General features: G+C 37.0%; 1 protein-coding gene across 1 annotated transcript; it reads left to right on the forward strand.

The window, feature by feature from the left end:
- Positions 1–1912: 1912 nt before the first annotated feature.
- LOC306843935 (EMILIN-1-A-like) lies at positions 1913–13134 on the forward strand. The gene is made up of 8 exons (XM_079375680.1): positions 1913–2395; positions 7842–7961; positions 8809–8939; positions 9257–11293; positions 11441–11557; positions 11691–11708; positions 11822–11956; positions 12041–13134. Exons 1-8 carry the CDS (start codon positions 2235–2237, stop codon positions 12370–12372), a joined length of 3051 nt encoding a protein of 1016 aa, XP_079231806.1. The 5' UTR covers positions 1913–2234; the 3' UTR covers positions 12373–13134.
- Positions 13135–14169: the final 1035 nt, after the last annotated feature.

A 14169-nucleotide genomic window follows, 5' to 3' on the forward strand; every position in this document is an offset into this window, starting at 1 on the left:
ACTTGAACTTCAGAAAAAGCAGATGCAGGGAAAGGAGGCTGATGTGTAGAATTTGCACCCATTTAATTAATGAGATTGTGAAAGTACATTTTAAGGGAAAGTAAAATGCCAAAAATAACATGGTGTCATTATTTATTTACCTATATGTTGTGCCATCCTTTGCACATTCTTTTGAGTTAGATGTTTGTTCATGAATTGGACTGATCGGATTCACTCATTTGCAATCCCCAGTTTACAGCTGACAGGAAGGAAAGATTACATGGTTGCTTTTAGTCAAACTTCAGTTTGTCATATAAAACTATCAAATAAAATCTTCTTCTGTTCCACAGAAGAAAGTCATACAGGTTTATATTAATATGACGGGGGAGTACATTTTAAATTTTTGGGTGGACTATCCCTTTAACATTATTAAAGTCTCTACATTTACCATAACCCATGTCTTTAGCATTTCTCAGAAATATCTGTGAATCCCTGAGAAGACTGTGACTACCACAACACCCCCAGTTTGTTACATATTGTGTACCACAGCTTTTGTTCACTGATTGCAAATAAACTGTCCCCTCAGGAATTTGAATCTGTTGTACAAAGTCCAGGGTCTTAACAGTGCTTTCAGTTTCAAAATGAAAGCCGGGAAGATCCAATGCTGGCTAAAACAAGTTTAAAGACAAATCAGAGCTTAAAATGCAGACTACAGTCAAATAGAAACTGGAAAATGCTGTCTTGAAGTTGAATGACATTAAAATGTAATGAATAATATAATGATTTAGAATAAGATCCTGTTTCTCCAGTTTTCTGCGGTAGACAGACATAAAGGGAGATTTAAATCTATCTGACGCAACTGAGTTTGGTAAAAATAAAAATCTTTTACAAAGTACAGAGATCAAACTGTGGAAGGGAGTTCAAAAAACACACCACGCATGCATTCACACACACTTTTTCCTTAAGTCTGGCCAAGAAGAAAGACCTCACTCATACTAACCTTGAACTGCTGTCTGCCTGGGTTCTTACATTAGCAGCGTCATAACTGAAACACCTACAAGTGGTCATCGTCCTCAACACTGACGTCTAGCGTGACTCTCCAGACAAACCCTGACTTGGACTGATGCTAAAGACGGAAATTTGCTGAGGCTGTTATTCTGGTCCAGTAGACCGAAACAGTCTTTGATGGTAAGGGTATAGGTTAGGTTAGGTCATGTCTCTTAGCAGCCTGGATCCTCCCTTCGGCATTGCTTTGAGATCACAGCAATTATATGTGATGCTATCTCAGCAACCTTGAGATATGAGGAAACTGTCCGGTGAAGTCCAGACCAGAACTGAGACAACTTTTCCTTTTATGTATTTCAGAGGGATTTCAAACCAGGGGCAGAAAATGTGACACAATGTCAACTTAATACAAAGTAAATATTTTACAGCTTCAATTCACCATACTGTATAAAAGCAAATAAAGCCATACACAGTATAAATGAGTTTAAGAAAAACCCTGGTAAATATTACATTTACTTGTAAATAAATGAAATAATAAATAAATCTGCAGAATAGCGAATAGTGAAAAGCTATGACTCTTTTCCCCCAAATGTGGGTCAAATTTCAATGCCTAAAGGCCACAGATAAAATAATTCTGACAAAATCAATTTTATACAAATACATACTTTTCATTGAGCATACTGTACATTCTTGATAATGTCATAGATTAAAGTATGGTTACAAAAACAGTGTAAAACTTATAGCATTTAAAAAAAATATTTTTTTACTGTAAAGACAAAATAAGGGTTAAATAGATAACTATTATCGGCTTGCTATGATTCGAGACCAATTGATACTCAGAGTAAAAATCCAGGAGGGACCTAAAATTTAAAGCAGAGCATGGGAAGAGAGAGAGAGAGGGGATGGGGGGCAGGAGTTTTGGATCTGCATCATTTCAAGGCAGTTTTCACATTATGACTGCGCAGACGATGAAGAAAAAAACCGGACACTTCTCAGTGTTTCAATGAGGACCGTGTGTCATGGGTGAACTGACGGCGTCTTTTAAGATTAATTGACATTTTGCGAAATGATGACAAAGGTGCATAAACTTAGACAACACTTTCACAGAACTTTATGAAGTACATCAGGGGAGAGTTAGCGGGGCTGCTGGACTGCACTCGATGCGCACAAGGCACGTTTTCTAAGTTGAAGCTGTTGGATGTAATTTTTCGAACGATCGTTTTTTTTAAATCTGTTTTTACTTGTAAGTCATGGCACTATATATCGTTTACTTATTGACTCTATTGGCGCTGATTTTGCCTGGAGATATTTGGGGAGCAGGAACACACGCGTCACGGTACACTCAACATGTGGATGAGAGTCAGTCTGTATCAGCTGCACAGAGTGGATCTAAGGTGACCAGCAGACACAGGTAAGTATTCGTTTTAGCAACACACCTCAGAGTTGATCATTTAATATTTTTTTTACATTATCAGTAATAAAATAATAGACTAAAAATGTAAAGTATAATTTATACAAAAATCTGTAGTTTTAATTATTTCATTATTATTCTTATGTATTTATACCATTATATTGATTTTGTTTTAAATGATCTGAGTTACGTCTAGGGCTGTTTTGGGCTATTCTGTAGAGACTAACTTTGTGGCACTTATTTTTATTAAAAGATTCATAACTAAGTAGAAAAGTGTGAAATATTGGTTGTCGGGGCTGAAGCATTTATGTGGTGTTCAAAATTACTTGCTTATCATATATGGTCAACTGTCACAGCACTTCATTAAGTCATGTACCATTGCTTACAAACATTCAAGCTGAGTTTCTAAGATCATGTGGCGTGTGTCACACCTGTGCTGATGTTGCAAATATAAGGTCATACTGTAGCTACTGAGTTTATTAGTTTCTAGTCACTAAATCTAGTACGAAATTGCAGACTCTGGGTGAGTGAGCTACTGTTGGACAGGTCTGCCCTTTTTTGGCTTTACTGTGCAGACGTCAATGCATGTGCAATGGGACGGAGGCCAAACGGTGAAGACCTTAAGCGCACTTATCCTGGCACTAGCACAGCCCAGTGGAGTAAACAGGTTCTACACTGCACTAGTTTGGGAAAGAATGTGTTGGCCCCTGCTGGCACCACTGCTTAAGACTGTCTGTTTGAACTCTGCTTTGTTTTTACAGATGTGTGAAATATTAGACTTGTGGTAGCAGAAATCCTCCATCACAGCTTGTCCCGTGTTTCCTGTCTGTTCAACATCTTGGGTGATATCAGCTGCTCTTCTACTTTTGATTGAGTTGTACTATGACTTGCAGTCCAGATTATGCCATATAAACAGCTGGTATACACAGATGCTTTCCATCCAACAGAAAAAAATGTGCCAGTTTCCAGTAAAATTCATCTTTTTTGCTGACGTATATTTTGGGAAGGTATTTCTCTAAAACAGATGCGAGAAAACTGAAAGAGACATTAACTGCACTCCTTAACATTAATTTTACTAGCAGACTTTTCTATATAGAACAAAGTCTGAAGTATGATATGCATTTAAAAATCCCAAAATAATTTGTTATATGTATATATATATATAGCAACGTCATAACTTACCTTTTAACAAATATGTTGTTTCAAATGCTTATCTTTCACTGTGATGCATTGCCTGGAGTCATAAACAAGTAGTTCCTGCTATGATAAATCTTATGATGTTCAAGAAACTTTGCTAGTTTCATCCTTGATGTGAAGTGTATTCATGTAAGTGTTCTCAGCAAACATGCACACTGTGTTTGCTTGTTGGAAGTATGTGTAAGCATCTCGCAAACAGTTTGCTGAGTTCAGCTTTGATCTAAATCATTTAGATTTCAAATAGGAAATACACACTTTCTTACATCTAAACCATAATTGCAGACATTTGTGAAATTGGATATAACAAGTAAATATGCTACCGAAGCAATGTAGGGACACTGACAAAGCCAATGCTAATATCTTTGTGTGGAGATATTTTGGACAGTGTTTAAAACTGTGTAAAAGTGTAGGTTCTGCACATTAACCATGTGAAGCCTTCCATATCAAATAATAGTCAGAAAATCTATACTGTTTTTAAATGGAACAGTTTATTGAACTTTAAGACAAAAGATGCATATACATCAGGCTTTTATGCTTCATATATTATGATATCGGAAAATGTGGTTCATACTTGAGGGAGGACCAAACACTTAAATTGTATTTAGGGCCCAAACGTAGTAAAAATAAACAGTTTGGTACAGCTGTTGTTATGGGGAAAAAGTCAAGATGAAATTCTGATGGCTTGTAATGTAAATGAATGAGATCTTCTTTATAAAAGTATAGCCGACTTCTTACGTAAAATATATATATAATTTGTCACTATATCATTGGTATATTTCCTAATAACAGTCTTATTAAGATGATATTTAGGTTCATGTTTTATCATCAAAGTTGTGTAGTTTTTATCAGGGGCGGAAAACATAATACAATGTTTCTCAAATGCCTGATGTATCATATTTATATTTTATTTATTTTTATAAAAAGGTATGTATATGGATAATCAACTAAACCTAAGTTGCTTCAGTCCAGTAAGTGTCTATCTTGAAATATTATTAACAATATAAAAGTCTGTGAAGATTAAAAGTATGAAATATCAGTCAGATGACAGAAGGCAAATAGTACACAGTTTTGAACATGTTGATAATTTAGAGGCCTTAGAAATTTGTGTATCATATATGGCTTTATGATACACATATGGGACCCTGGACCACAAAACAAATCATAAGGGTAAATTTTTTGAAATAAAGATTCATACATCATCTATAAATAAATAAGCTTTCCATCGATGTATGGTTTGTTAGGATTTGGCCGAGATACAACTATTTGGAATCTGAGGGTGCAAAAAAAATCAAATATTGAGAAAATCACCTGTTGTCCAAATGAAGCCCTTAACAGAGCATATTACTAATCAAAATAAAGTTTGGATATATTTATGGTAAGAAATTTACTAAATATCTTCATGAAACATGATCTTTAGTTAATATCCTAATGATTTTTGGAATAAAAGAAAAATCGATAATTTTGACCCATACAATGTATTGTTGGCCATTACTACAAATATACCCGTGCTACTTATGACAGGGTCACATATATGGCTTTATGATACATCATATATGGCTTTATTCTTTTTAATCATATACGTATAGGCTTTAAAGAGTTAATGATGTGTTATCTGGAAATAAGGCTAGTGGAAGAAAACCGCGAGATTTTCAAATGTGGCCTGTAGACTTTAGATTGCACGTATTTTCTCTGTTGACCTAAAAAAACAAAGAAAACCTTCTACTGATCTGTCTTTAAACAGCTTACTTAGATATATTTGAGCTTTGTTTGTATGGGTAACTCATGTACCCTGAAGACCTACCCACAGTTCCTCTTTTGAGCGGAGCAATACATTGCCTTACTGTTGCTGTGTACTCTGTGTACTCTATTATTTCTGTCCAAGTTCTGGTTCTGCTTGAGATGCTGAAGTGATACTTCATTCCTTACCAAACTGGGTTCTGTGGATTTTATCCTGTCAAGGCAAAGTGTTTATTTATTCAACTTAAGTTGGATGTTCTTGAGTTGGAGTGGCACAGGCTTGACACTTGCGTCTAGGTGTTCTTGTTTATATGACTCAGCAGTGAATTTTATTCTTGTATAAAAGTAAATGCTGACAGTTGCAGTGTAAGAAAATAATTAGATGACTGGAAGTGTTTATAGAAAGAGTAAAAAAAAAACGGATTCAATCCTGAAGAAAAAAACATTGTGTGGTAATTAAATCGAGAGCAAAAATACGTGGTACAAGAATGCTGGACATTGGAACCCATTCTTGAGTGATCTTGTACAAAATCAAAATGGATTTGTGTACAGATAGGACAAAGAGGCCATTGTGACTCTAAAGTTTTTGTTTACTTTTCCTCTCTCAAATTTGATGAAGCTGAGAGCCACTGTTTCCTTTTTTCCCATTGGTATATATGGACCCAGGCTTTTGTCCTTCGCTTTTTACCTCCCCCACAGAATAAAGCGGAAACAATGGCTTAGTGTTCTTTTCACCATCACACTTTTAGTTGTATACTCCAAACCACAATTTATGTCCTATTTAATGCTTCTATGCACACTCTGTTTTTCATGAATCCATCCAGAACTTTGCAATATTAAAATTTAGTTCTCTTTCATCACATCCTTAATCCCAATGTGCACTCATAAATATTCCACATTATTTTACAAACCAACACAACATTTTATATTCATAACGACGATCAAAAGTAAGACTTTTATTCAACATGTAGACAGATACAAATAGATGCAGCTTGACTAATTAAAGATTGAGTGGGTGTAGAATTTGAAAAGCATGGTTGTCTGTGGTGAAGATGTCCGTGTTGAACTTGTGTACTCTCAGTGTCTGGGCCCCATTTGTTTGTATGTGTGAGAGCACTTGCAGCTGATGCATCGAGACATTCCTGTCTCAGCAGTGCTCATGATAACGAATGATTAACCAGGCTCAATGAGTTATTGTGATGAACCAGAAGCATTGGATTTCAGCCTGGTTTCAATCCCATCTAAACAAGCTCCCTGAGAAAACAGCATCATTTATCACTTTAGTCAGAAAATGAGATTTTAAATCATACAGCACTCCAAGGTGTTGGGGAAACTACACTAAACTCGCTAAACTTTCTATTATGAAGTCACACTAGAATTCCACTTGAGAAAAAAAGGATCTTTGATTATTATTTTACTTTTATTATGCTTTTTATATGAATGTACTTAGTCTTCTGTGTGCCCAGAGTAGATGTATATCGCTGAGGAGGATGGGGATATCCCTCCCCTCATTCACTTACAGGATGGGCGGACATTTAAGATATAAACATCCAATAAACCCAAGTGACAAACAATTGTCTGAAAAAAACAAACGCTTATATTTTATGCTAAACTGAATGGTAGTCATGAAAAATCGTTAAAGGGATAGTTGACCCAAAAATGAAAATTCTGTCATTAATTACTCACCCTCATGTCGTTCCAAACCCGTTCATCTTTGGAACACAAATTAAGATATTTTTAATAAAATACGAGAGCTTTCAGACCCTCCATAGACAGCAATGCAACTGAAATGTTCCCAGGCCCAGAAACATAAGGACATTGTTAAAATAGTCCAAGAAAACAAAAATAATGACTTTATTCAACAATTCTTCTCCTCCACATCATCATTTTGTCATAATTGAATAAAAATTGAGATTCTCATTACAAATTTGGGAAGAAGGTTGCGTAAGTTGCAATTTCAAATGCATGTCATAAGTAGCCCAACAGCAATCGCAGAGCAAACCAAGCTGCTCCAAGACACTGAAATCACAGGATCATTAAAAATATTTATAGACTTATTATTAGACTAAATACATCAAAGCCTAACATAATCACATATATGTGTATGTTTCATTCTCTACAAAGACCTGATCATTAGATCATTGGACAACACTGGTTGTGTTGTATTTTGTTGATTGAATAAAAATAAACACTCTCCGATTATTTTAGTAGGGTTTTCCGTCCAAATCGATGGAACAATGCACATGCTCTGACAGAACAGAAAGACAATTTCCAAGCCTAACGCTGCCATGACCTTACTAACTTATGTGATGCTTTGTGGGTGTCATTGGAGGAAAGTTTTGGTTTTGTAGGTGTCACTAGAAGAAAGTTTTGGTTTTGAAGGGCAATTACTTGTACTTTAATTACAGGGTATGTTTTAATTTAGCTCTGTCTAAAATTAAGATGGCAGTCCTCAACCATTTGAATTGAAGCCTTAATAAGTATAATTTGCCTATGCTTTGTACACAAACAGGAACTGGTGTGCCTACGTAGTAACAAAGACTGTAAGCTGTGTAATGGAAGATGGAGTGGAGACGTATGTGAAACCTGAATACCAGCGTTGTGCTTGGGGCCAATGTTCCCATGTGGTTTTGTAAGTATTCATGAGAAAAGACACAGCCAAATTGCATTTCATTTAATCTTGGTTACCACTTGCTGTTATGACAGTGTCAAACGGGAAAGGTTTGGAACGTGTCCCTCACTCAACTGGACGCATGTCCACCAGAACTATGCATGGAATGAGATGGGAGAGAAGTCGAGACATAAATCTGTCTCAGATGAAACTGCTAATGTACCAGAAAGTTACTTGTAATGTTGTTATTTTACTCACTTTTTTAGAGAACACATTCAGTCATAAGTCCAAGATGAAGTTGATAAACCTCAGATTTATCAAAGATCTTCAAAGAAAGCCATAATACTAGTCCCCTATAAAATACAGAAACCACATCACAAGTATGAATAGAGTATAAACAATGTTCTAATAATAGCAACAACTGCACTTGAAAGTTCAGTAGACACTCAAGAGGCTTGCCAGAGCAAAGCAAACACTTTCAAAGATTTTAATGATGTATTGAAAGCTTTGACTGAATAAAATAACAAAAACATGCCCAGAAACAACAGCTCAAAGAAAAAGAAGAACAGGCCTTTTTTGTACTGTTGCCAAGCAGAGTTGTAGCCTTTCGAAAAGTGATACGTAGCAAGGATATGAATGGAAAAGGAATATTTTCTATCTGCCTACTTGAGAAGTGCAATTAGAGACTGAGGTTAACGTCTTGAAAGATGATTGAATTAAACTTGACAACGTTAAGTGACAAGTTTCAGAAATATCACAGAAGTACACATATGTAAAAGCTTAATTTTTACAGCAAAAACACTACACATAGAGATCATATTCAAAGTTTCTGCTAGAACTGTATATGATGAAATATCTCACACCACAGGTATCGGACCTATAGAAAACCACGGTACAAGGTTGCCTATAAAATGGTCACAGAGATGGAATGGAAGTGCTGTCATGGCTACTCGGGAGATGATTGCAGTGATGGCAGGGGCAGAACTACTGGTGAAGAAGGTATGGCGTTACAGCACTTTAACCCTAGAACTCATAAAGTGAGTTAAGTTGATCTGATAGGGTGTGATTTTAAGAATATTTTAAATTCTGCAGTAATCTGTTGTAAATGTTCGTATCATTATTATTTTTTGTCTTCTTTTAAAAAAAATAAAATTGCTTCATAGGTCACTTTGTAGATATGCTCCCAGTAAAAAGTTTGGACATACCTGAATGATTGAAAAAGATGTGTCCAAACTCTGGTGCTGGTCTCAATTCGAATTAGTAAATGTCAAATAACTTCAATGTTAATTACTCATGTAATCAATCTCCCTCAATAGGGAGAAGTGACAGCGAAAAGATTAGACAACTTGAGGATCAAATTCAAAATCTCCAGTCAACCTTATACAACATGAATAAGAAATTACATGAAGAATCTCGAAGGGAAGGCATCAGTGGTGGCAACAGTCTGGCCGATGCATCCCAGCCAGGGATGAGGGAGACCATTCACAGCATCCAGACCAAGCTGGACATGCTGGACAACATGACACAGGTCCATGACAGAACCCTCTCGAGCATCAACAACCACCTTGTGGGTGGCAATGGAATTGGAAACGAGTTGGACAGTCGCTATGGCACACTTAAAGAGGAGATTCTTAGGGAGCTGGAAAGGCGGGTGACACTGTCTTGCTCGTCATGTCAAACCGGAGTGGAGAGCATTCAAATGCAACAGCAGGAAGACAGAGAGAGGATCCGTGCTCTGGAGAAGCACATAAGTGTGATGGAGCAGCACCACCAACAAACTGTAGATTTGCTCAAGAAGGAGCTATCACACTATCAGAGTTGCTGTGATTCCCTGAGCGATCTGGACAGGAGGCTTGGTGCCATTGAAAGGAAGGTCAGTTCGACTGCAGAGGCATATGATATCCTTAGAGGACATTTTGAGAAAGACTTGAGGGGATCAGGCAATGGCAATGGAGGTCGGGGAAAAGCACTTGATGAAAAACTAAACAGCCGTCTTAGAGAACTGGAGAGAAGACTGAATGGGACTGTGAGAAAAACCGAGCAAAAATGCTCCCATACTGAGACAAGCATGAAGGAGTTTGTCCACCGAGAGATCGGCCAGATAAAGAACTCTGTCCTCAGTCGAAACGATGATCATGGTTATAGAATATCTACTGTGGAGATTGATGTCCAAGACTTGAAGCGTTTCATTAACAATCACAAAAATGATCTGGAAAGGTTAGGGAACAAAACAACTGATCTTGACAGCGGGCTTAAGTCAGCGATTCATTTGTGCACAGAGACGTGCATTTCAAAAGGGAGTGAGACAGCAGATACTGTGAAAAGTCTGGAATGGAAGGTTGTTGCCAATGAGGAGGACATTAAGAAGTTTGACACCAAACTAAAGGTTTTAAGTGTGTCTGGTGACTCCTTATTGGACCGCATTATAGATCTCAGCCAAGACGTTCAAAAAATTAAGGATCTGACAGGACAAAATGGAGAGCACTTTAACCAAATCGTCACCGATGTGGAGAATATGTTACGTGATTGTGACGTATGCAATTTGCTAAAGGAAGAACTTAAGACAATAAGAAACATAACCAGCCATACTTTTAACACGATCCAGGGAGAACTTGTAGATTTACACAGAAAAGTAGATTCAAATGACTATGCTTGCTCGCTGGTATGCTCAAACCTCCAGGAGGAAGTGGGCAAACTGAAAGAAGAAGTTGAGAAATGCACAGGCCAATGCATGATCAGCATGGCTGACCATCAGAGGAACATGGATAATCAAAATACCATAACTCGCAAGCTTGGCAAAGACCTCAAGTCCATTCAGGGTGAGCTCACAGGTGTAATCCAAACGTTCAGCTCCATCAATGACACTCTGAAAGGCCTCAGGAACACCATACAGGGGCATGAAAACACTATTACTGGTCTGGACTCCTCTAAGGAAATAATTTACTCTGAATTAGATCAGATTCAGGATGATTTGAACAAGCACAAAGCAGACAGTAAAGTGCGTTTTGATGGCTTCAGTAGCTTTAAAAGCAATTTGATGATTGAAATGGGAGAATGCAAACTTTCTCGAGAAGGGCTGGATAAGAGGCTCTCGAAGATGGAGGATGTCTGCGGTAGACTGGATTCCTTGTCAGTAAACCTTCATACAATCAAAGATGGCCTGAGCAAACATGTTTCTGGGCTTTGGACATGTGTTAATGACCTAAACTCCACAGTTATCTCTCACGGTGAGGCTATCAACAGCATTCAGAATGTTCATTTAGAGAACATTCATGGCAAAATGAACAACCTCAACTCTTCCATACTGCATGTTCTCAAGGAGTTCCAGAGCTTCATTGAAGAAGACTTCACTGGTATGTTATATATCTCAAGACGAAAATAAATTTTATAATTTGTGTTATCAATTTAAAAGCAATTGGACACATTATACCTCATCTATCCATTTTTTATTTGTTTTTCAATGTGAAAAACCAAGCATTTTCTTTTGGGCCAATCCTCAGGACCTCCTGGACCACCTGGTCCTCAGGGAGAGAAAGGATCCAAAGGATCACCTGGGCCTCAAGGACCTCCAGGCAGAGAAGGACCACAAGGGAAAGAAGGGCCTATAGGACCCCCAGGTAAATAAATGACACGAGAAAATACGTATATATATATATATATATATATATATATATATATATCACCAGAACAGGATTTTATATGGTCAAATCACTTATATTTTTCTATATATTTTCACATTTTTCTTTTTAGGCCTCAGAGGTGAACAAGGTCAGTGTGTTCTTACTATTACTCCTGCTACAACTACTAATAAAATGTTCTACTAATAAATTGATATTTCTAAAAATAAATAGTTTTTTCTCTATTCTTCTCATACTTAACAGGACCTCCTGGAGAGGATGCAAACGTCCCACGACTGTCATTCTCAGCAGCACTCACACGACCACAACCCAATGCAGGCACTATTGTCTTCAATAAGGTCTTTGTCAATGAAAGAAAGGCCTACAATCCAAAGACAGGTGTGTATGTTAAAGACAAGCTTATAGTGTGTGAATTAAGGCCTGTCATAATCATAAATTCTCTCCCTAAATGTATTTTGACAGGTATGTTCACTGCACCTGTGAAGGGGCGATACTTCTTCAGTGCAGTCCTGACAGGTCACAAGAATGTCAAGATCGAGGCAGTCTTGTCTAAATCCAATTATGGAATTGCCCGCGGAGATTCAGCAGGCTATCAGCCTGAGGGTCTTGAGAAACCCATGGCAGAGGCACGGCACACTCCTGGCTCCTTGGTCATCTTCAATATCATACTTCCTCTGGAGAGGGGAGATACTGTCTGCATTGACCTGGTCACAGGTAAACTTGCCCACTCTGTGGAGCCCCTTACAATCTTCAGTGGGATGTTGCTCTATGAGGAAACAGACGACAGATTGTAAGACCCATCTGAGACTCAGTGAGGAGTGGACAATGTCAGATGTAAAAATTTGTATCTGGACATAACTTTTTTGAAGAACAGTTCTACATATTCAGTGTTGAGTAAGGTTTATATGCAGGTTTCATTTATAACAGGCCATAAGGATACACAAGATGGATATATTTTTTTCTCTATTATAACAAAAATGGATTTATATGGTTACATTTTTTTTTACATTTATTCTTGAATGGCAAATCATATATTTCCATATACTGTATGTGAGAAGCCATGTTTGCTTATATTAAAATGCAACTGAGAACGGCAAAGATCTTTCTAAAAAATAGCACATCCATGTCACTTGTTGCCCCAGAAGAGAATGGCTGACTGTCAAACTGGGATTGGACTCAAGTAGAATATTTTACATAATTATCTAATAACCTAAAACAAAACTTCATCATAGTATTTATTTGAACATATAACGATACTGTGTGGTTGTCAGCAGCGTGTTGCTAAACCCCTGAAATACCCATACGCCCCAGTAAACATTACTGATAAATACTGAGAATGGAGATTACCATTTACTGACATGCGAATCATTTTGCCTGATAATATTTCTGCAATCATGTTGTGTGTTTTCTATCAGCTATTTACGATCATATGCCAGATTCAGAAATTAAGCACTCTTGAGCTAACTGGTCAAATGGTTTTGTAAAATGGTCTGAATTTATTTTTGATTCATTCAGACAGTTCACTCATACACTGAATCATTTGCAGTGTTTTCTCAAACCGCAAAAGAAACCAAAAAGAGCGCCTAATATATATATATATATATATATTAAAGCTTGTTGTGGATCTACAAGTCCTTTTGGCCACTTGCAGTTTGCCTGTATTTTCTGTTATCCAATCAATGCAAACACTATTTTATTTTAAGAAATGCTGTGTTTATGCTCTCAGAAAATGCTAACACAAAAACCACGGACAACATACGGTATGTGAAAAATAAAAATGTAATTAATTTGTTTAAACCATATACCATTATCCCCTTCTAACTTTCAAGCTTCATTAAATACACCTCAAGAAGAATGAATCCAGAGACCGTGAGAAAATATGGATCTGTGTGTACTATTGGTGTGGTTTCAGTTTAAAATGGGGAAAGATGTTTTCCCTCAAAGGCCCCATTCAGGTTTTTTAAAGATGGATACAATAAATATTACACATGATATTTTCTATTATTTCCCATTTCCTCAGTGTGTTATTCTTTCATATTTGCAGCACATTTCTTCACTTAATCTCCAAATTTGGAAAAGTAACTATAAAAGGATGAATTCAAATAAAGCAGGCTGTGCAGAGAAGGACATTTTTAGACATGCCAGAGGCTATAGTTCAGGAAACTTCTGTAACCCATTCTCTGGTGACTCTTCCAAAGAAAACTATCAAAGCTGTTTGTGCTAGATGCAGAAAAGATTTCATCCTGGCTATCTTTTTGTCAATGGATTTTTATTTTGTCTCTTTGGACTGCAGATGTTCTCTTAATAGACTGAATCTGTATCTTTGCCAGACATGTAGCCTATTTGTGCGACCTTAGCTGTCTTGGTGGTCTATGCCTAATGTTTTCTTTAATACAAAGGGATTTAAAAGGACTTTGAGTATACTGTGAGATTAAACCTTGACCATTCAGTCCATTTTAACCCTCAGAAGAGGTCTTCATAAATATTACTTCAGAATGCTTCATTTTGAGGTAAAACAGCTGATTTGCTCAATTTGCAATTGGGACCAGGTTATATCACCTGTTCAGGCATAACCTGAACCATATGTTCAA

Source organism: Barbus barbus (assembly GCF_936440315.1).
Source record: "Barbus barbus genome assembly, chromosome: 24".
NCBI lineage: Eukaryota > Metazoa > Chordata > Actinopteri > Cypriniformes > Cyprinidae > Barbus > Barbus barbus.

Bases quoted from the DNA above. Each gene is read 5' to 3' on its own strand.
- LOC306843935 (XM_079375680.1), top strand. From the start codon at position 2,235: ATGGCACTATATATCGTTTACTTATTGACTCTATTGGCGCTGATTTTG. The intron at 2,396-7,841 runs GTAAGTATTCGT...GTACACAAACAG, and splicing joins AAGGTGACCAGCAGACACAG to GAACTGGTGTGCCTACGTAG. The intron at 7,962-8,808 runs GTAAGTATTCAT...CTCACACCACAG, and splicing joins CAATGTTCCCATGTGGTTTT to GTATCGGACCTATAGAAAAC.